At 42.2% G+C, this 20,648-nt stretch overlaps 1 protein-coding gene and 1 long non-coding RNA gene across 2 annotated transcripts; one reads left to right on the forward strand and one right to left on the reverse strand.

Moving 5' to 3' along the window:
- Positions 1-2,489, reverse strand: LOC139070650 (uncharacterized). Its single transcript, XR_011521135.1, has 4 exons — positions 2,361-2,489; positions 1,270-1,327; positions 1,132-1,192; positions 1-192 (listed from the first exon to the last, which is right to left on the reverse strand). It is a non-coding gene; the product is annotated as an uncharacterized lncRNA (long non-coding RNA).
- A 141-nt stretch (positions 2,490-2,630) lies between these two features.
- wdr75 (WD repeat domain 75) lies at positions 2,631-19,065 on the forward strand. Its single transcript, XM_015977315.3, has 21 exons — positions 2,631-2,749; positions 2,974-3,103; positions 3,677-3,742; positions 3,951-4,050; positions 4,176-4,300; positions 4,458-4,528; positions 7,555-7,671; positions 8,091-8,179; positions 8,269-8,427; positions 8,512-8,571; positions 8,911-9,026; positions 9,461-9,636; positions 9,723-9,880; positions 9,995-10,175; positions 12,490-12,584; positions 12,863-12,958; positions 13,368-13,537; positions 13,769-13,828; positions 16,434-16,565; positions 16,639-16,730; positions 18,651-19,065. Exons 1-21 carry the CDS (start codon positions 2,664-2,666, stop codon positions 18,868-18,870), a joined length of 2,499 nt encoding a protein of 832 aa, XP_015832801.3. The 5' UTR covers positions 2,631-2,663; the 3' UTR covers positions 18,871-19,065.
- The last annotated feature ends 1,583 nt before the right edge of the window (positions 19,066-20,648 follow it).

A 20,648-nucleotide genomic window follows, 5' to 3' on the forward strand; every position in this document is an offset into this window, starting at 1 on the left:
GAACAGGAACGGTTCCCTGCAATCGTTCATCTCCTCTTCATCCAGGCCATCACAGAAGCATAACCTCTCCACTGCCCTCCGGCAAGCTTCCCCGTCCATGGTGATGACCTGGGGAAGGGAAAGGCTTCCTTTGAAGGACCTTGTGGTACACCACCTTGCTGCCTCAAAGGTGTCCTCAAGCAGAGAATTCTCCTAATCAAAAATAAAGACAATATTAAAATTACTGCTGTCAAGAGATTAAAAACATATTTTACATTAATTATGTATGATCTGAAAGTAATCTAATCTTTCAATTTAATCTAATAACTGTACATAATATAAGCCTTATTTTCAATGCTAACAACTAGCCAAACAGCTGATGCTGTGGTCTTTCCAAACTGCAGCACGGAGGTGCGTCTGATACAGGAGAGAAGCTGTCAGCAGCCTTGATACTCAGCGACACACCCATTACATCCAAATGGTAACAATAACTTTGGAAAAAGTTGCAAGAAGGGTGAAAAAAACAGAGTAAAGATAACAAGGTCGCTGAAATAAACACTGCTGCAGCTAATCTCTCACCGGTCTTGTCACTGTAACGTCAACCCTTCAACTTATGAGTTTACATCAACCCTTCAAGAACAAGAAAAGAAATTGGTTTATTTAAAAGTCCCATAAAGAAGCAGTAGATTAAAAATGATAAACATAATTAAAATATATAACACGTTAATCATGGCTGTAAAAAATTAAATGCAAGTAATGGAATTATTTGACACCTCTAATTAAAATAGAGGTTGGAGAAGAAACAATGACACAAGAAAAGTACAGTTCCAGCAAGTTCTCAGCCTCTGCTAGAAAGGAAAAAGATTGTGGTTCATAAAAAGCATATTAACGATGCAAGTTGTAAAAAAGATCAGTTGCTTAGTATTCTGGTTTAATGAAAATAGAGAAATGACTGAAAAACTTGCTTTGAAAAAAAAAGTGATCTGTCTGGAACGGTCTTAATTTTCTAATCTTGGCAAAGTAACAATTTCATTGTGCAGAAAGCGTGTTTTTCTAGCTGTGCATATGACAAAAGGTTGAATCTTGAATATTCCCACATCCCATTTCGACAACCTAGGGGGTTGTGTACAATAATACTTGTTTGAACAATACCTGATGCTGCACAGACTAATTCAGTATGGCAGGACTTCTTAGGAGGGACCACTTCCAGGCCCTGAAATAAGTGAAGAAATTATGCTTCAGTCTGCAAGCAACAGTTAAACTACAAGAAATAATCAAATTGTCTCTCACCTGTTTTACTCTTTCCTCTCTCCGTCTTTTTCGTGCCTGCACTCTGTCTTCCTCAGACCTTGGTGATACAATGACAACATTCATTCACTATGAAAACATTCATGTTATTCTGTTGACACTTGACTGAGCAAAACATTTATATAATTACACATATCAGATTAGCACTCTAACCATAATAATAAAGCCCATCAGGTGTAGAACTCAGATACGAACATAAAAAGCTTAAAAAACTAACATATTTCCCCCCGTAAAATATATTTTCCACCAAAAAGTAATCATGACTACACAACATATCTCCCCAAAGCTATAAAAGTGTTCCTACAGGTTTCTTCAACTTAAATTTAAGTCTGTTTAAGATCTTTCTAAAGCCATATGGAAAATTAATACCTATTTCACGGCACTATCAGCAAAAAAGTAAATAAATAAAATAAAATTATTGAACTAATTTCATTTATTTATCTATACAACTTTACCAATATATTTTGACAAAACACTGGGTGGGCACTTGGTAGAAGATCGGTTATATTTTTAAACAAATGGTTAAAAATATAACCGATCTGGTTTGACATTAGAACCTTAATAATGTTTGTTGCCTATATTTTAGTTTGATTTTAAGACATTTTTTTTATTATTGCTAATTTTATTACCCTAATTTCTTGCAGTATTTCTATTGTATAAAAGCAACAGTGCAAACTGTAAAGACACAAAATTGAAATAAATGTCTAAAAATAGTGCTTCTCTTGGTGTCATCACTTGTTTGGAATATTTTGATGAACTTCAGAAGAAAAATGCAGTACAGAAAACTTACATCCAACACAAATTTTAAGACCCAGATGCCAAAATTGAAGGGTTTCTCCAGTCTTTTAAAGGTATTACTTTCAAATTCATAAATTCAATGCTTTTAAGACTCCGTGGGAACCCTGTAAACATTTCTCCTCAAAAGTAAGTCGCCCCGCATGTGTAAAATAGGCTATATGTATCATCTAAAACTCATAATGGGAAAAAAAACTTTAATTTCCAAGTTTATAAAACGTTCGCCCAACATTGGTCCTCGATATTGTTAAAACAGTGAAAGAAAAATCCTAGCTTACCTCCATTTTGGCAGCTACTTCCCTCTGTCCCGACACCTGTCACAGCATTGCACACACACATAGCATAGCGGTTTCCTGGTTCCATTGAGAGTGGGGCAGGACGCAGGAGTCAAATAGTTGTCTCCGCCCACCTCTAAACGTTTGACCCCGCCCACATTTAGCCCCGCCCCGATCTCCGGGATGCAGTCAGGGGTAGTTGATGGGTTTTGAAGTACCACCACCAGGTGGCGGTACAGCCAAAACCCTTTTCACGGAAGTGACGTAGTAATAACAGGAAAATGAAAAAGTGACTCCGGTAAAAACATGGTGGAATACGGGGATATCCGCGTGGTTTACCGCGGAGGGAGTAAAATTAATTTCAGGAAGCCGGTTATAAGCAACGATTCCAGGTTGGTTTGTTTTCAGTCCGGCAAAGAATAAAATTAAGTGCAAGCGATGAGATTATTAGTGTTAGCCTCTTTATAACGGTACTGTTAGCATTTTGGGCTAAACGTTATCATACTTAGGCTAATATTTGTCGTTAATTATATTACTATTGTTGTAACTTGGTTTGTTTCACGTCCAAACTATATGTTTTATTTGTGTAAACTAAAGGTTGTGTTTGTGGCTTTAGGTTTCTGCTGTGCGCTTCTGGTGAGTCTGTGAAGGTGTTCAGCAGCGTCACGGAGGAGTGTGTCCATGAGCTGCGAGGACACACCGGCCAGGTGACAGGTGTGCTTCTGAGACCCTCCAATCATCTGCAGGTACCCTTAATCCTCTGGTCTGCAGGTTACAATTAGGAGAAGTCGTGTAACGTCGCTCCTGTTTATGTGTCACGTTACTGAAAGTTTTGTCAGCATACAGCAGCTTTATCATAAATTGAAATGTCTTAATTGTTTACATGTTGCTTGGAAAACAGAAAAAAACTGAAGCGCATTGTTGCACTAACACAAATAGTGAAATTTGATGCAACTGTTTGTAGCTACAAGGTCAAAAGTCAGTATTTGAAATGTTCCACTCTTTCTTTGAAACTAAATCTTTATCTGTAATAATGTCTCTGAGCTTTTATCAGTAGCCATCAACCATAGGTTTGCACAGTTTTTAAAATAACATATAGAAAGATTTTTTTGATAATTTCTGCATTTGTTCCATTCTCAGCTCAGATGATCAAACTAAATCATTTTGAGGTTGATATTCTAGAGAAATGTTTGTTTCATTTGATGATTAGTTTAAACCTTCTGTCTCTGGTAACATGACAGCTGAACTTACGCGTTGTCAAAGGTTCTCAGTACAGGTGATTAAAAGAGCGAAGCACAATCTACTTGTTTGTGTTGCAGGTCTACTCCTGCTCAACAGATGGCACCGTGAGACTTTGGGACTTCACAGATGGCATTCTCGTCAGGGTAAAAAATGAGCTTCTTGCTGTTTTTTAGCATTAGAGCAACATAATATTTTCTCTTTTTGCTCACAGTAACTATTTGGAGTGTAGAGAGTTTATTTTTGGTTTTGATTTTATGGTTGGAGGAAATAAATCAAGCAGAGGAATCTGTAATGCTGAGAAATTGGCTCACATCTGTGTGACGAGTTATCAAGTTGCTTGATCTCTTTCAGACTTATGTTGTTGGATACCCAGTTTACTCCATCTACGCCTCTCTAAATCACAAAGAGGTCGTCTTTATTGTTACCCCCGTGCAGAGTGACAAAAGAACTGGTAAGTTACCGCCGCTGGGTTTGGTTGATGTCTCGGGATCTCCACCAGCGGTCTTTATTTATCCAGAAGAAAAGGTACATTCAGGACACTTGTGGTAAAACAGGTGTGTGTTTTTGTTTTTGCAGAGTTATTCCAGTTGGTTGCAGTTAATCTGCCCCAGACTCCAGATCAGCTAGTGGAAGCCCGAGATCTCTCTGCTGTCCTCAGCGATGTCAGCTCCAACCCATCAACCATCGCCTTTGGTCGAGGGGTACGCTCTGCCACCAAAACACCTTCTGTGTCAGAGGTGTCACCCAGTGCAACAGATCACAGATCCAGCCACACGAGACGTTTATTACAGTTTCGTTTGACTTTCCATGTGTTTTTTCAGTCTTCGTTTGTGTAATAATCAGCTCTCATTGTCGCAGGGAGAATATCTGGCTTCAGTCAACAATCTGAAGATGGAAATTTACTTTTTCAAGAAGAACAAATCCTACAGGTTTGAACCTTTTGTTTCTCTCTTTAAAAACAAAACGGCAAGAATTTGAAATGCTTTAACCCTCTCACTGTCTTTATGGGTGACCCCCGCAAGGAAAGTTGACCATTGAGAAGTATTGATGGTTTATCCCTTGACGTCCATGTGGCAGGGGTGAGGTGGTGCTTACTCCTCACCCCTGCCACATGGACCCAAGGGTAGGGCTGCTCGATTATGGCAAAAATAATAATCACGATTATTGTGACTGAAATTGAGATCTCGATTATTTAAGACGAGTTTTCAATTTATGTTGATTTTATTTGTTTTTATTCAGTCATAAAATTGCTCAGGGCACAATCAGGACAAAAATAAACAAAAAAACAAGATGATCACTAAAATAACTCCTGATTCCCAGTACAAAAAGACCAATATACTTACAGTTCATAGTCTATGACCCAAGGGCTGTAGACCTTGGTTTAACTCATTTAAGTCTAACCAGTACAGACCCAAATACCAATATCTTGCAAATACTGACAGTAAGAATTATACAGTGGCATTTATAACAAATAAATGCAAATAAATTGATGTTCACAAAATGTTGCATAACATTTATTGAGTCATGTCAATGTGCTGTAGGAGCGTGCACTAGCACCGTGTCCTCAGAGAGATTGTTATTATTTATCAGCGTGAGGAACTTATTTCTACCTTATTTATAAACTATTTATTTACAAGTCCATCAGTTAATGTAATAATTGTCCCAACCACAGCTGCACCCCCCCACCCCCCAACCCGGTCTCACAGCAATCAGGGGCAAGCTGCACATGTGTTTAGCACGCCGCACGCGCACATTTAGCCATTTTAGCGGCTCAGAAGCCCGCAGGTACGGTGTGTGTGTCACTCATTCTCGTTAATCCATCAGGGAGCCGGCTCTGAGAGCCGTTTCTTTAGCGACTGACACATCACTACGTCATTCCCTTTCCTAATGTCCTGAAGAACGGTCCGGAGCGCAGGCGGAGTGTTTAGCTAACCTGCAGGAAATGTCGACGACAGTTATCTAGAAAGTAGCTAAGGGTTACCAGAGATGTTTCTGAGGTGTTCGCTAGGTACTTTTAAGATTTAAAAAGTCAATAAGGGGGTCTGAAAAGCTGCTAGAAATAGCGTCAAAGTCGCCAAGTTGGCAACACCCTAGAAGGAGCGCTTCATTTGCAACTCAGGGCAGCGCAAGTGGGAGGGGCAAATAATCTGCTTGTTTTGTTTTTAATTCGTTCAAAACTCAGATTGTAATTGGGATTAAAATTTGATTAATTGAGCAGCCCTACCCAAGGGATAAACCATCAACCCTGTTCATTGGTCAACTTTCCTCGCGGGGTCACACCCATTAGGACAGTGGGAGGGTTAAATCATCCCCCAATAAACTTCTGCCTCTGAATGAAAATGGAACTTACCCCAGGCGAATGACCTTTGTTTGACCCTTAACCAATCAGAGTGAGTCATGGTAATATATTAGTGCCCCGCTTGTTTTTTCACTTCGTGTGTGAACAAACATGGCTTCGGCCGCGGCTGAGCGACAACGAGGTTTTCGTTCCGAAGAGGAACGCAGGGTTTCCTTAGCGCGCGGCGCTAACAACTTAGCGACGTGACATGTCTCGGAGAAAGCGTAAAAACACGTTGGACGCTTCTTCTGAAGCAGGAAAATAACACCGCTTCTTAAGCAGAGCACGATGTCGCCTCGGCTCGTCCACCCTCTGCCGAGCCGGTGTCGGTACCGGACTGAGCTCGGTTGCTGGAGCTGCCCCGTGACTGCCTGATGGAAAACCAGCGGGTTTCATCAAACTCGTAGTTTCTTGTTTTTGCTGGGACCCCCTGTATTTTACCGCTCCCTCCTGCAGTCTTCCCCTATTAACATTTAAAATGATTCTGTAAATCCGTGTATCAATAGAAACAATCTCTGCCTCTGCCAGCTGCAGTAAATGTAGTCTCCAAATAATAAGAGGTGCATTCATCTGTGTATCTCCTTTGATCCGCATTAGTGATATTCTCAGCACCAGAACAGTGAAGCAAAGAAAGATTCCTGAGTTTGTTAGTAATTTTATTTATTAGGTGCATCTGACCTGTTCTATTTTTCTCTGAAATGAGATCAAATCAGTGCTTCTATGGGTTGTCTCCAATCTGCACTGGAAAATTTTACTTTATTTAGAGACTTGTTGCAGAAAATATTCAGAATGCGCAGTTTTTTGCTACCACAAGCGATCTCTGGTCCAGCCGCACATCAGAGCCTTATTTGAGCTTAACTATCCACTACATGAGCAACTGGGAGCTACATAGTATTTTGAACAAGTTAATGTTTGCACAATACGTTTGCAATTGACATGTTTGCACTTTAAATATGTTTACGATTTTAATTTATGTTAAGTTACTTGAAAAACGAGAAAAACTGATTTTTGTAATTGTTTCTCTCAGGGCTTTTATCATCTCTGGTGTGAGTTTAAAATATAAGTGTGTTAGCACTGTGCTGATTATCCCTAATATGAATAAATGTTTATTTATTCAATGTTTCTCTTCTTTAATACGCAATTGAAGTTATGCTATTCATGGATAAAAAATCGTGATAAAATCGAAATCGTGATAAAATATTGGAAAAATCGTGATATTCTATTTTTGCCATATCGCCCAGCCCTACTAATACTACAGAACATTCATGTGTAGAAATAAACAAGCTGGTATGGTCGATCAGTATTTCATGGGAATCTTTAGAAAACAAAGTGGGTGGACCCCTCATTGCCAAAAGTTCAGTTATCTTCTTAATTCAGATCTCGTGAAGATGTGGAAGTCATTAGTTTATATTTGGAGATTCAGAACTTGTTTTGTGTTTTTTTTTATTTATGATTCATAAAGCACACCTGCATGTTTTAGATTACATCACTGCATCTGTTAGGAAGCAGGATAGTTGCGTCCTCTTATGTTTGGTCATCATCTGGTAATGCTGGTAGTAATAAACTCGTGTTTTGTGTAATATGTTTTTTAACACCAGTCTTTTTGTGCATTTATAGTTTTTCCCTCAGAGAGTACACCAAGAACGGGGGCAAGAACACGTTTACGTGTATCGCCTGTCACCCAAAAGACGACTGTGTTGCTACAGGACACGATGACGGCAAAATTAGACTGTGGTCAGTCAACGAGAGCACACACACTGAAGGATGAAGCACCTTTCAGGTCTTCTGATGGATTTCGTTGCAGTTTTTAGACCTGAAACTTCTTTTTTTTTTATGTGTGCGCTGCTGTGCACCACTTTGTTATAGTTGGGTAAAAAATGAGTAAAAGAAGCTGCTTGCTGTGTTCTACATAGTAGAATCAGAAGTGGTTAGAGGATCTGGTCTCTGTTCTTGTTGTTTCACCACTAATCTCCACTTCTACTTTCATTAAATGTTGAGTAGGAATTTTTTTTTATCATTTTTACTTCAACACTTTAAAAATCACTTAATTTATCAGCCTAGTTCTGTACTTCTGTTTAAAATCATCTCTCAGTGTGTTTATTGCAGTAAAGCTCTACAAAAACACCACTTAAAAATATTGTGAATGGTTTTAGGAGAAACTTTAAACAAAAGAAGGAGTACACCTACTCCACCCTGCACTGGCACCACAGCGCCGTGAGCTCACTCTGCTTCACTCCTGAAGGTAAAGCTAACCTGCTGACGTGTTGTTTTAGCTGATATGTGATCTAGTTGCCTGGTTGACCCTAACCCTCCCCGGGGTCGTTTGATCAGGCACCAACCTGCTGAGTGGAGGGGTCGAGTCGGTGCTGGTCCAGTGGAGATACAACCAGGAGAACCAGAAAGACTTCCTGCCCCGTCTGGGCGCCGCCATCACACACGTCACCGTGTCACCAGACGGAGCGCTCTTTAGTACGTCGCACAGCGACAACAGTAAGGATCCAGGTTTCCCCACGTCAGGACTTGTTTCTTTATAAGTGTCCCACATTATTTAACCTGTTTATGTTCCTTGTTCAGAGATTACGATCATCCAGAGCTGTGTGAAAGTATCAGCTGTTATTCAGGGTTTGGTCAAAGGTAAGTTAAACAAACACATACAGGAACACCTCCTAAACTTAAAATACATCCCATAAATGACCTTTAAGCTCCTGGGAAAACAGACAGCGTTCTGATGATGTGGAGGTTTCAAAATGTAAAAGTCGCCATTAAACATTTTAAAAACAGTCATTTTAATTTTTTGGAAAGTGAAACTGATAGAAAAGCTTAAAGAGCCGGCCTAGAGCCGCCAACAACCTGGAAGAAACATCTAAAGAAATAAAGGATGGATCCAAATATTTCATGTTATTGGATAATCCAGAGATGATTCAAGCAGGTCAGACTGTATTTATTTATTTATGTATTTATTTATTTCTGTAGGGGAAAATGTCACAACAGGCTTGTTGGTGGATCCACGCAGCAAAGCTTTGGTTCTGAATGGAAGACCGGGACACCTCCAGTTTTACTCTCTACAGAGGGACAAACTCCTGTTCCACGTAGGATTGTTTTTCTCTTTCTGTAGAAGATTAGTTCTTTAGTTTCCTCTTCTTTTATTTTCATTTATTGACATTAAACTCTAAATACAAAACTAAATGACTAAAACCCAAAATGAAAAGGGGACAGAAGGAAGAAAAACGTATGTTATCTGCCCCTTTTAACTAAAACAGCATTAATACAAATGAAACAACAGGATGGTTCTTAATCCATTTGAACAATCCAGTTTCTGGACTGGTCGGCCGACACAACCTCCACCCATGAAGAGAAAAAAAGTTACACAGAAAGAAGAATAAAGTTATATACATATATACACACATGCATGTATACACTTGTCCCCCCCCCCCCCCCCCCCCACACACACACACACACACACACAACATAGTTGAGTGCAAAGCTGCAGAAATGCAGGTTCATCCGGCTCTGTTCTCTGCAGCTGGACATTGTGCAGCAGGAGTACATCCACGAGGCGGGTCTGGAGCAGTTCGAGGTGGTCAGAGCAGCGTTCGATGCCTCTGGTCTCTGGTTGGCCACAGTGGAGGAAAGGAAGCAGAAATCTGCTGAGCTGGAGCTTAACCTTAAGCTGTGGTCGTTTGATGAACAAACTCAGAGGTATGGCTCTTCTCCCTCAGTCTGCTGGACTGTTTTACCTTCTTGTTCTGATGGTCTGGATCTCCATCCACACCCTTGACCTGCAGTTTTGTGCTGAACACAACCGTCTCGGCCCCCCACGAGGCACGGATTACAGCCATGTGCTTCAGCCAGGCAGCCGACAGCCAGACCACCACGCTGGTCTCCGCCAGCAGAGACGGGCACTTTAAAGCTTGGCAGCTGGGGTTGCCGGCCCACACAGACGGTACGCAGGAATGTATCTTAAAGCTTTTCCAGGTCTGGATAAGTCTGGAACAAAGAAACCTCATCAGACTGGTTTTTAATCTGAATTTCTGCTTTTGTTTTTCTTTGAATGCAGATGAAGGGCCTTCCTGGTCATGTGATTTTGTCGGAGCCTATCACGGCCTGGTGCCCAGGTGCTGCTGTTTCTCAGCTGACGGCTCACTGTTGGCCGTCGGCTTTCAGGAGGTGGTGACCGTGTGGAACCCCACGTCCTGGGAGCTCCTGACGACTCTGTCTCAGCCACCAGGAGACGTCAGGTCAGAGAGCACAAAGATCTGCATCAAAAACACAATTCATGTCTCCTTTAGTTTACTGGCCTCAATGAGGAGGAAGGTTGTGTTTCATTAGTTTTTTTTTTCTTTATTCATCATTTATATTCTTGCTTTAAAAAAAGATAAATTTGCCCACTCGGGGAAGGAGGCTTCAGATTTTAAACTGGATTATTGATATCTACCAGTATAACTCAAGTTCTTTTAAACCACTCTTGGACTGCTTGGAGGAGGTCAAGTGATGGATGGCTCAGAATTTTCTGTTCTTCAACCAGAATAAAACTGAGACTATACTGTTCGGCTCAGAAACACACATGGATGAGCCCAAGGGACTGACTCTCCTTCATGAGCACCTTTTGAGAAGGCTGGTCACCAACCTGGGGGTGAAGTTGGATGTAGAGCTCAGACTGGACAGCCAGGTCTCAGGAGAATAGCTAGGATTAAGCCTCTCCTTTCACTCAGACATCTGGAGACGCTCATCCACGCCTTCATTACCACCAGACTGGACTACTGTAACTCGCTTCATGCAGGCATCAAGCAGGCCTCCATAGCGAAACTACAGAAGGTCCCAAACGCGGCAGCCAGGTTACTGACTGGTACCAGGAGATCTGAACACATCAGCCCGTCTTGGCATCCCTACACTGGCTTCCAGTCTCCTTTAGAATTTCGTTTAAAGTTCTGGTGTTTGTTTTTAAATGAGTTGGCTCCACGTTATCTATCGGATCTGATCCATCCTTATGTTCCTGCAAGGAACCTTCGGTCAGCACAGCAGGACTGCTGGTCGTTCCCAAACACAGACTGGAATCTCGGGGGGGGTCGTGCTTTCTCGGTGCTGGGGCCGAGGCTCTGGAATGAGCTACCTGCTTGGGTCAAACAGACCACCACGCTCAGCAAGTTTAAGAGCCAGCTGAAAACACACTTTTATTCTTTTACTCAAGAGGAGTCTTGTTAACAGGTGGCTTTGCACTTTTTGCTCCCCCACCTAAGTTTTATCTACATGTTTTTGTTGGTTTTTAAATGGTTTTATTTGTTTTTAATTTTTTATGTTCATTCCTGTTGTTTGGTCCTTGGGCCGTGTGAAGGCGATACGTAAGTAAAGCTTAGTAGTACTAGAGAAGTTATGTCAAATAAATGTACTCAGATTAAGCTCTCCTCTTTTTGTTTCCAGTTCTGAGACATCCATTTGTTCTCTGGTTGAACAGTTTGAGTTTTTACTTTCAATCAGTTTGAGGTTATGAAAAAAAAGGTCAAAGGTCACACCTTCTAACTGCAGAATCACACACAGCGTGGGAACTTTTGTTTTCTGTATCTGTGGACTGATGCTCCATCTGCTGCAGCATAGACAGTTCTTTACAGTTACACGCACACACACACACACACGCACACACACACACACACACACACACACACACACACACACACACACACACACACACACACACACACACACACACACACTTTGTTTAGTGTGGTCATTAAAATCCTCCAGACTCTGGCACCAGTGTTGTTTTCCTGTGAAAGCTCCTGATGGATTAATAACGTTTGAACTGAACTGAGCGGGTCTTCCTGTCAGCCAGCAGAACAAAAAGACACGCTGAAGTTTCGCAACGTCGCTGGACAAATGTTGGCAGCTGTTGCTCTGCTCAGAAGAAGCTCTCGGGTCACCGAGGACATGCTGCTGTCCCTGCTAGTTTCTCCACTGAAACTTGAAAATCCCTGAAACTCATTTATAAACACACGGAGATCATTTCAAATCTAAAATATCAAAACCGTTGGATTTTCTGTTTAATGAGCATTTGGGTTATTTTTAAATGTGTCAAAGTTTCCTCTGATGCAAGTAATAACAGACGAGTTTCCTCAGAACACCCAGAGAGGCAGATGAAAAGACTTTCTGTGTAAGTTCTGGTTCTGAATTAGAATAACTGGAGGACGGTAATCAGCTGTTTTTACAGCTGTGCGGTGCCTCTTTTATATAACCGCTGCCTATAGATGAGGAGGGCGGTGAACTCGAGCCGCTCCGTGTTTCTTCCACTTCACACTGTATTTTTCACTGATTAATTAATGTTTGGTTACAGCTTTTTAACCCCAGACCCTGTAGGAGACGTCTTTTAAAAGCTGGATAATTTTTTATTTCTCCTCCAGAATTTAGTTTTCTGTCTTTTTGACTCTGTGAATTTTCCGTTTTTCTCATGGAGATTAAAAGTTAATCTCCTGAGATACGTTTGGTGTGAGGATCTGAGTGGTTGAAGTTTACGTTGCAGCCTGCAGAAAAGTGACTCGTTTCTTTTATTCCCGTCATCAGGAATCTGTGTTTTGGTCAGCTGAGCTGTTCCAAATATCTGCTGGGAAGCAACAACAAGAAGATGGTCTGCTGCTGGAACCTCCTGACCTGCTCCTGTATGAACGTTCCAGCTTCATTATCCTACCGCGTTACTGGTGTTTTTGCCTGTTTCTGGGTGTTTCTGGTATAAATCATTTCTGAACAGCCTCAGCTGAAACACTCATGCTCTAACATCTAACTAGACTGGAGTCTTTGTAAACAAACACACCGATTTAAATCTGACCAGATGAACACGCGGGATGATCGCGGTGCTGATTTCAGCTCTTTAGTTTATTTCTGATTCGCTGTGATATATAATTAGTTATTAAATCAGCTGCTGTTTTCGGTGTTTCAGTGGAGTGGAGCACCTCCATGGATGTCAGCCTGCTTCTGGTTGATTCACGCTCTGAGAACATGGCTGCGTTCTGCTGTCAGGACGGATCCACAGACTGTGAGTTTGGACTTGATGCCAGCAGTAGAGGCGGGTTATTTAACATGTTAATAATAATGCTCATGTTTATTAGCTGCTCAACATGTGACCCTGAGTACCTTACTGGTGCAAAAACGTTTTAGAGAATTTCAAATATGTCTCAAATCATTTGCGATAGCTCTCATTTGCTTCAGGATTTTTGATCACATACAAAATAGATGTGCAACAACAGCTGGTATCTCAGGTGTGGCTGTTAGCAGCTAGCAGAAGATGTGAAACTGTGTGGGAATCCTCAAATACTGAGTATAAATTATGTTTTCTAGGGCAAATTGTCTTATTAGCAACTTAGTCCCAAATCATGTGCCACTGTGTTTGCCATTCATCTTCACATGTTCATAAAAACGATGCCATTGTGTTTTTGTGTTTCCAGTGTTTGTGTTCAAGCCCAGCGAGCCTCGGCCGCTGTTTTCCCAGAAGGCCGTGTGCTCAGGGAGGGTGATTCACGCCGTCTTCACGCCGAGGGAGGTGATGCTGGAGAGCAGCGAAGAGAGCAGCCAGTGGCTCAACCGCTCTCAGCTCTACTTCCTCACAGAGTTCATGGTAAACAGAAAAGCATCCTGGGAAAAAATTTGATTAAAACACGATGCAACAAAAAAACACTCAAATGTGAAGGAATCAGACAAAAATGTTGATTCCTGGTATCAGATTTTTTAATATTTTAATCTAAAGGTTGTTCCTGACGTTTTCACTCACACGTGAACACTAAACACGTCTTCATAGAAAGGTCCTACAGCTTCATTTAATGTTTTGTTTTCCATCAAAAACCTGCAGGACCTCCTGACGTTCTCCACCAAGGCAGAAGAAGAAAAGCTGATGGCTTCCAGCAAACAGGTGACTCTCACTTCTACACCAAATCAAAAATATTCATAACAAACAAAACCAGTAACTTAAGGCGTTTTTACAAAACAATGCCATCAATCTGCCGCAACACTGGCGGCGTCAGGGAGCCTTGAGGCTTTTTTATACTTCTCCATCTGAGACACGCAACGCCATTGTGCGTCGACGCCGCTGGTCAACGCAAGAGCTCTCTGACGTGCTCACAGAGGCTGATGGAGACATGCCCCAACTTTTAACTTCAGACACCGCAAGCTTGTGATTGGTCGGGTGCTTCCTGTAAATTCATCGACAGCACCGCATTTGCCGCTTCAAAAAATAAAAAGATATTTAGCGGCAGACACGGAACAGACTGAAGAATGCATTATGGGAAAGGTCTGAAAATATGAACCTCATTCACCCGTGACTGAAGGAGTACAAACATCTGCAGCATGCGCTTTACTCATGGGCAGAGGAGACGAGAAACGTGAGTTAAGAGGTGGCGATCGCAGTGATAGGTGGAGAGGGATGAGGGACACATTCGTTTGTGTTAAAAGGTTTCTAAATGTGGCGAGGTGGAGAAACGAGGACCTGGGCAGAATTCCATCCCCAGACTCCCGGGAGAGTCACGCGCGCTAACCAGTCAGCCAAAGGGACATCCCCTTGTGCAAGTAGCCAGGGTGCATGATCAGTCGGGACACTGTGACTGGACGCTCACACTGTCACATACATTGCATTAAAACGATGTTAACACAATAGTCAATACACTGTCGTGGTCCAGATACGTGACTGTGATGGTGGCAGGATACCTCAGAACAGCGCTACGCCCTCTGTTGTCCTGGTGGGGAATTGTTCTGCAGCTATCCCCAGATGATGCAGATGTCTAAAGCAAAACGTTTCTGTCAGTGCGTCTCTCCCTCAGAGAGCTGGCGGAGAAGTATGTCAGTCTGTAGTCAGACTGGGGTGATCGTGTTCTTTCTACAAAAGATTAGGCGATGGCGGTATGAAGGGGCAATCTCTGTGCTACCACGGACGCAGGCGCGTCGCAAGATTTTCAAAAGTGTGGGAGATGTTGTCTGTGCCTAAAATAAGTTCATGCTATTCATCTTGTTAGTTTAATTTCCATAATAGCGGTGCAGGTGCGAATTTTAGACGCGTCACGCATGTCTCCGTTTTAAACATGTTTAAACTGTTCAGAATACAAATCCAGGCTCTGTCTCGTTAGATTGGTGTAACTGAAGTTTGTACTGAATGAAACTTTACATTAAACCATGTTGAAAAGAAAAGGATCCGATTAAATCGTTTCCCCCTCATTTACAGTCAGGAGTACAGCGCATTGCGCACGGCTCTGGGGTTAATCAGGTTTAATTGTTTCTCTTTGCAACAATCTTCACAAGAAGGCAAAACAGTTAAATGGCAGGTTTCAGATATTTCCTTTTGACTGTTTATTTTGACGGATAAACTCAAGGATGTTGGTTGTTTTTGAAAGAATTACCCCGACGCACACTGATGCACACACAGATGAGCTGACATTTTAATCGTTACACACATCGCGGAGGTAACTTGATTCCCATCAGAACATCAGAGCTTTATACTGGACACTGTGTTCAGCGCAGCTCAGAGCGCACACGGTGGACAGTGGGCTGAAGATCTGTAGAGGGGTTTGCAGCGCAGAACCACGGCGGTGCGGTAAGATTTCCTCCCACTGAAGCGGTCTGGAAAGCCGGTCTCTCTGAAGGATGTGTCACTTGGATAAATGTTCTGATTATTAAACTTTGGCTGAACAGCGCTTGTTCCCGTCTCTAATATGGAGACGCATGATGCATCCAGTCTGAGGCAGAATAGTCTCTTCAGCTCAGAAAGCACCTGTAGAGACATTTGATCACGCACAAAGTTTATGTGGAGCAGAAGCGGTCGGGCCACGGCAGGTGAAATGTTCCTAGCCTACATGAAGGGAAACTGTTTAATCTGTCTCTTATTTAGGGACACGGAGAAGTTAAAAGGAGAGAGAAATAGAAGATAGAAGTTCTTGTTCCACTTGATTCTTTTGTTTCATGATGATAAACTGATGTTAAATTCAGCTGAAAGAGGAACTGGGAGGAAGCTTTGGTTCATCTTAAGCTACAGGAGATCTTGTCTCCTATCTGCTCCTCCAGAGACAGCATGGACATGAGGGTCCCACAGCCGAGCTGGAGGGGGACAGGTGTTGTCCAGCTTTATATTGCAAGCTTATGTGTTATGTGCATTACAGCCAGCATCCAAACAGAACCCCCCCGCCCCCGTCCGGCCCTCTTGCTTCTGGGCCTTGTTTGTGAGTGGCCCTCGGACCGTTATAATTGAGGACCCCTGAGTTAAGAGCTAAACTAAAGAGGTGGGTCTTGAACCTGATCTTAAACACATGAGCGTTCTCTGCGATGCTGAGATCCTCCGGCAGCCCGTTCCAGAGGCGAGGGACGCCTCGCCGGTAAGTTACAGAAGGCTCAGAAAATCACTTCAACTTCTCTAAACGTCTTTTTTCTCATTTAACACAAGAAGGACTTATTTATAGTCTGTTTCTATGTTGTTCTTACTGTGAGATATTTCTTGTTTTATTGACCCAGATGGTTTTTTGTTCCTTTCTAAGCTTGTAATAGATGACACTGTTGCCATGACACCTTTCTACCTGTTGCTGGGGAAACATCGACACGAACACTTAGGGAATGAGGAGTCTGCTGAGAGAACTCCTCTTCCTCAGAGCTCTGTAGCCATCAAAGAGGTTTGTGCTTCAACCAACAGCGAATCAGTAAAAGTACACGACACTGGTTTGATGTACTTTATCCACATTGTAGCTCCTGCAGACCCCAGCCCACGTCCTTCCTGCTACCTCCTTCCTCTGCTCCATGTTTGCCAAATCTCTGCTGATCTCCGTCACAGAAACCAGGTCAGTAACCTGATCCCTACTGCGAGTCTTCATCTAGCCACCACTGCTTCCTGTCTTCTAGCGTTTCAGTGGTCCAGATCAGCCATTCTCTTTACAGAGGAGCTCTATCTTTGACATTTTCAGGTGTTTTTTGGTGTAAAAGTTATAAAGAATTCAAATTTTACCCATTAAAGATAGCTTCATGAACAGCCTCTGTTCAGAGAAATAGCTTACTTCCTGTAGTGGTGATGGGCTTACAGCTGTTCTCAGTGCTGTTGCTGTTAAGCTATGACTAGCCGTAGGGTTGGGCATCGTTTTAATTTGAACAATTCCGATTCAGATTCCAATTCCTCGTTTCGGTTCCGATTCTTTGAAGACATGACATGTTTTACACGAGCCAGCTAACCACAGGTCCTACTTGATGAAATAATCTTAACTTCAACATGAATTTTAACTCTATGAACAACAACATCACCTTCATTTAGACTAAAACATGTTTTGGATTAAAAAAGAAAAAGACTTGCAGCACAACCAGTGTGTTTGTTTCTGACCACAACCAGAGTCTGGAAGCATCCTCTGGGATGAGAGGCTAAATGTCTCCAACATATCCAGACACGTCCAGCTGTTTTCAGCTACAACTCTCAGGATGATCATGTCCAGGATGACTGAGAACTACACCTCCATGCTGCAGCAGCTTCAGTCACAACAGGAAATGGAACTTAAACGTAGCTGCTGTCAGTAACAAGCTAACAGGTTTAAACATTAAAACTTTCAACAGAAATAGTTCAGAAAGGAAATTAAAATGTTCACAACTTTGTGTGTGATTTATTATTATTATTATTATTATTATTATTATTATTATTATTATTTATTGTGGCAGAAGCTGGTGTGGTCCACCACAGAGAAGCTGCTCTAGCATGATGACTTTAATTATTCTACAGGTTATTGTTCAGCCTTCTGACGTTCACACACACACACACACACACACGAGTGTTGGTGAGCAGCTGCGTCTGACTGCTGATGCTCCGTGTGTGTTTTTATTTCTGCAGTGAGACAAACTCACCTCACACCATTCAGAGTTTGTTCTTTAAAGCTTCTATTAAATCCTCCGTGTTGACGTATTTAACACGTTTCCTCTGCGCTGCAGAAACTAGTTTACATTACGGGGTAAAAGTTCGGCAGACGCGTTTGTTTATTCTCGGCCGCTGTGTGCCGGGGGGGGGGGGGGGACTGCTGCACACAGACAGCTGGTGTGATCAGCTCTGAAAAGCATTGATCACACTTTGCAGATCACTTTAATTTTTTGCGGAGATCAGCCGCGGTTTCCTCTTCCATCGGCATTCTAGGAATCGGAAAAAAAACTTTGAACGATTCCGGGAAAAACTAACAGAACTGGTTCCAGTCGATGCTCGATGCCCAACCCTAACTAGCCGTTAGCTCATCACCCCTGATTGATGTCTGTAGTAGGTGAGATGGGAACTTTTACACAGAAACTTGCCTCGTTGTGGTGGAAACACCAACTCTGGGCTCTGAATAAATAAAAGGGATGAAGGCTGCTAACATTCACAGAATAAAACTATTTAAACCACGTCTGGACGCTTAGGAGGAAAATACGAAGAAAAATGTCTGTTTATAGTAAAACAAGAACAAACAATCAGGAAAAAGACGTTTTCCTCGTAGCAGCTAATGCAGCCACTCTGGTTTTTGTTTGAACGTCACGAGCCGCAGGTTTAACGCCGTCAGCGTGACCGGATTAAAGACTGCGGAAACCAGAGCTTCGTGTGATTCAGCTGAAACACACGAGAAGAGGCCAGCCACGTTGTTTATCTCTAAACATGCAGAGTCATGTCAACTAAGAACATGCAGAGTCATGTCAACTAAGAACATGCTGAGTCATGCAAACCTTTTTTTTTTCTCCGATGTGTGCTCTCATGGGTTCAGGGAGGAAAACAAACACGTCGATGAGGAAATGGAGAGCGAAAAAGAGGAAGAGGACTCAGATGAAGAAGTGGAAACCAAGATCTCAAGACCAGAGCAGGAGGCAAAGGGAGTTCAGGGGGGGGAGAGCACTGCCCCCACCCTAACAAAGACCCAAGTTAGGGAACTGAGGAGGGTGAGAAAACAGGACCTCAGCTGGATCACGGGACTTCTGGATTCCTGAACACAACAAGACTCTTTCTGTTTTATTATCTAAACCGATGAAACAAACGTTTAGTTAGGAGCGAACCTGCTAAACGTTGTTTGTTTCTGATGTTAGACGTGTGGACTGAGCTGAGGTCCATTCTGCCTGCTTCTGAGACTTTAATCTGTTTCACCTTTGTTTGCAGATTTATTTTTAAATACATTTTCAAGTTTTCCTGCCTCAGTCTTTCATCCTGCTTATAAAATCAAATCCTTTATTTCCTCATAATTTTTAGGCTAGTTGAGTTAATTCCTGCAGGTAATAATAAATCAGCTGCGCTGAAATGGGTTTTAGTTTTGGAATGTGGCCAGAAGAAGACCTCTGAGCCTGCTGGAGAGGTTCTGCACCATCTCTGGTGTGGGGATCTCCCCTGAGAAGCTGCAGGAGGTCCAGGACGTTCTCGGTTGGACTGAGATTTGGAGAATTAAGACACTTCTTTTTTAGGTTTAAAACGTCACTATGTGTGCATTTTAGTTGTTTTATTACGAAGATTTAATAAAAAAGGCATCAGCTTTTGGTTTATTCCACAGTCGAGTCGGGTTACATTTCAGCATTGCGTGGTTCAGAACTCCAAGCATTAAAGATCCTGTTGAACTTTCTAACTTTGTGGTATTAGAGGCTGCATGTTTAGTTCCTGGTTTTTGTTTTAGGTTATTCTTCTTTTCAGTAAAAAAGCATTTCACACCAGCAGAATTCTGAATTTCATAATAAGCTTATTTCATAAAATCCCTTTTTAGTTCCCAGGAACGGCAGCTTTCCATGTCAGCATATTTCACTTCCCATCTCGACTGGGTGCTTTAAGTTTTCCTCTTTGGTTTCAGACGGGGTCGCCCGTGCATGTCCTCTTTTATTGACTTCTGAGGATTATAATCCTGCTTTAAATGATCAATTTTATCATAAAATAATTATGTGTTGCTTGCTGTAAAAAAAGTATGATGATTTCTCCTGTGTTAACTTGTCTCTAGTCTCAGCTCTGCCTGTAGACGTTCTACTTTCGCTGTAGTCAGCAGGATGGTTTCCATCATGGTTTGCACAGCAAGCATGAAGAAGGTCCTGAATCAAGCACTCGTAGTTGGTTTTTGGGGTCACATGTGGCAGAAATTATGACACTGGTTTCTGCAGGTCTGGTGTGAAATGGGTTGTGTCAAAAGCTATTTAAGGTCAAAGTCATAAAAATTGTCAAAAATTATAGTTAAATGTTTAATTATTCCTATTAACTATAAATATAGAAAAGCAGTGAATTAGTATTTGATCTGTGGAGGAAACTGGAGAAATCCCATGCATCAATAAGGAGAACATGCTAACTCCATGCAGAAAGACAGAAGATGGGTTTTGAACCTGAAACCTATTTGCTGCAAAGCAACAGTGCCCCCCCCCCCCCCCCCCCCATGTGCCACAGCGTTAGCCTAGTGAACTAGACCAAATTCTTGCTTTGCAAAGTTTGGTCTAGGCATGCTCCATTGGAACCTCCACAGCTCCTACCAGGACTCTGGCTAGCCAATCCCAGCTCTCTAGAGGGGTTTCAAACACACAAAGAGCTGTAATTGGTCCATAATGGTGGGCCAATCATAGTGCTCTATCTGCTTAGTGAACAAATCACAGAGCTTTATCCACTTTGTGAGCCAATCAGGGCACTCTATATGCCTGGTGGGTGGGATGATGCAACAGAGTGAAACAAGAGTATGTCACATTCATTGTCCAGTGGAATGCAGAGATCATTTGAATGACAACGGTAGAGCCCGCCCCACAACCGAGAG

The sequence above is a fragment of the Nothobranchius furzeri genome, chromosome 7 (assembly GCF_043380555.1).
Source record: "Nothobranchius furzeri strain GRZ-AD chromosome 7, NfurGRZ-RIMD1, whole genome shotgun sequence".
In the NCBI taxonomy this organism is placed as follows: domain Eukaryota; kingdom Metazoa; phylum Chordata; class Actinopteri; order Cyprinodontiformes; family Nothobranchiidae; genus Nothobranchius; species Nothobranchius furzeri.

What these genes read in the sequence shown, in the direction of transcription:
- wdr75 (XM_015977315.3), top strand. Translation starts at nt 2,664, where the DNA reads ATGGTGGAATACGGGGATATCCGCGTGGTTTACCGCGGAGGGAGTAAA. An exon ending in TTTGATGAACAAACTCAGAG is followed by an intron (nt 9,637 to 9,722) that starts GTATGGCTCTTC and finishes CTTGACCTGCAG; the next exon opens with TTTTGTGCTGAACACAACCG. An exon ending in GAACCTCCTGACCTGCTCCT is followed by an intron (nt 12,585 to 12,862) that starts GTATGAACGTTC and finishes TCGGTGTTTCAG; the next exon opens with TGGAGTGGAGCACCTCCATG.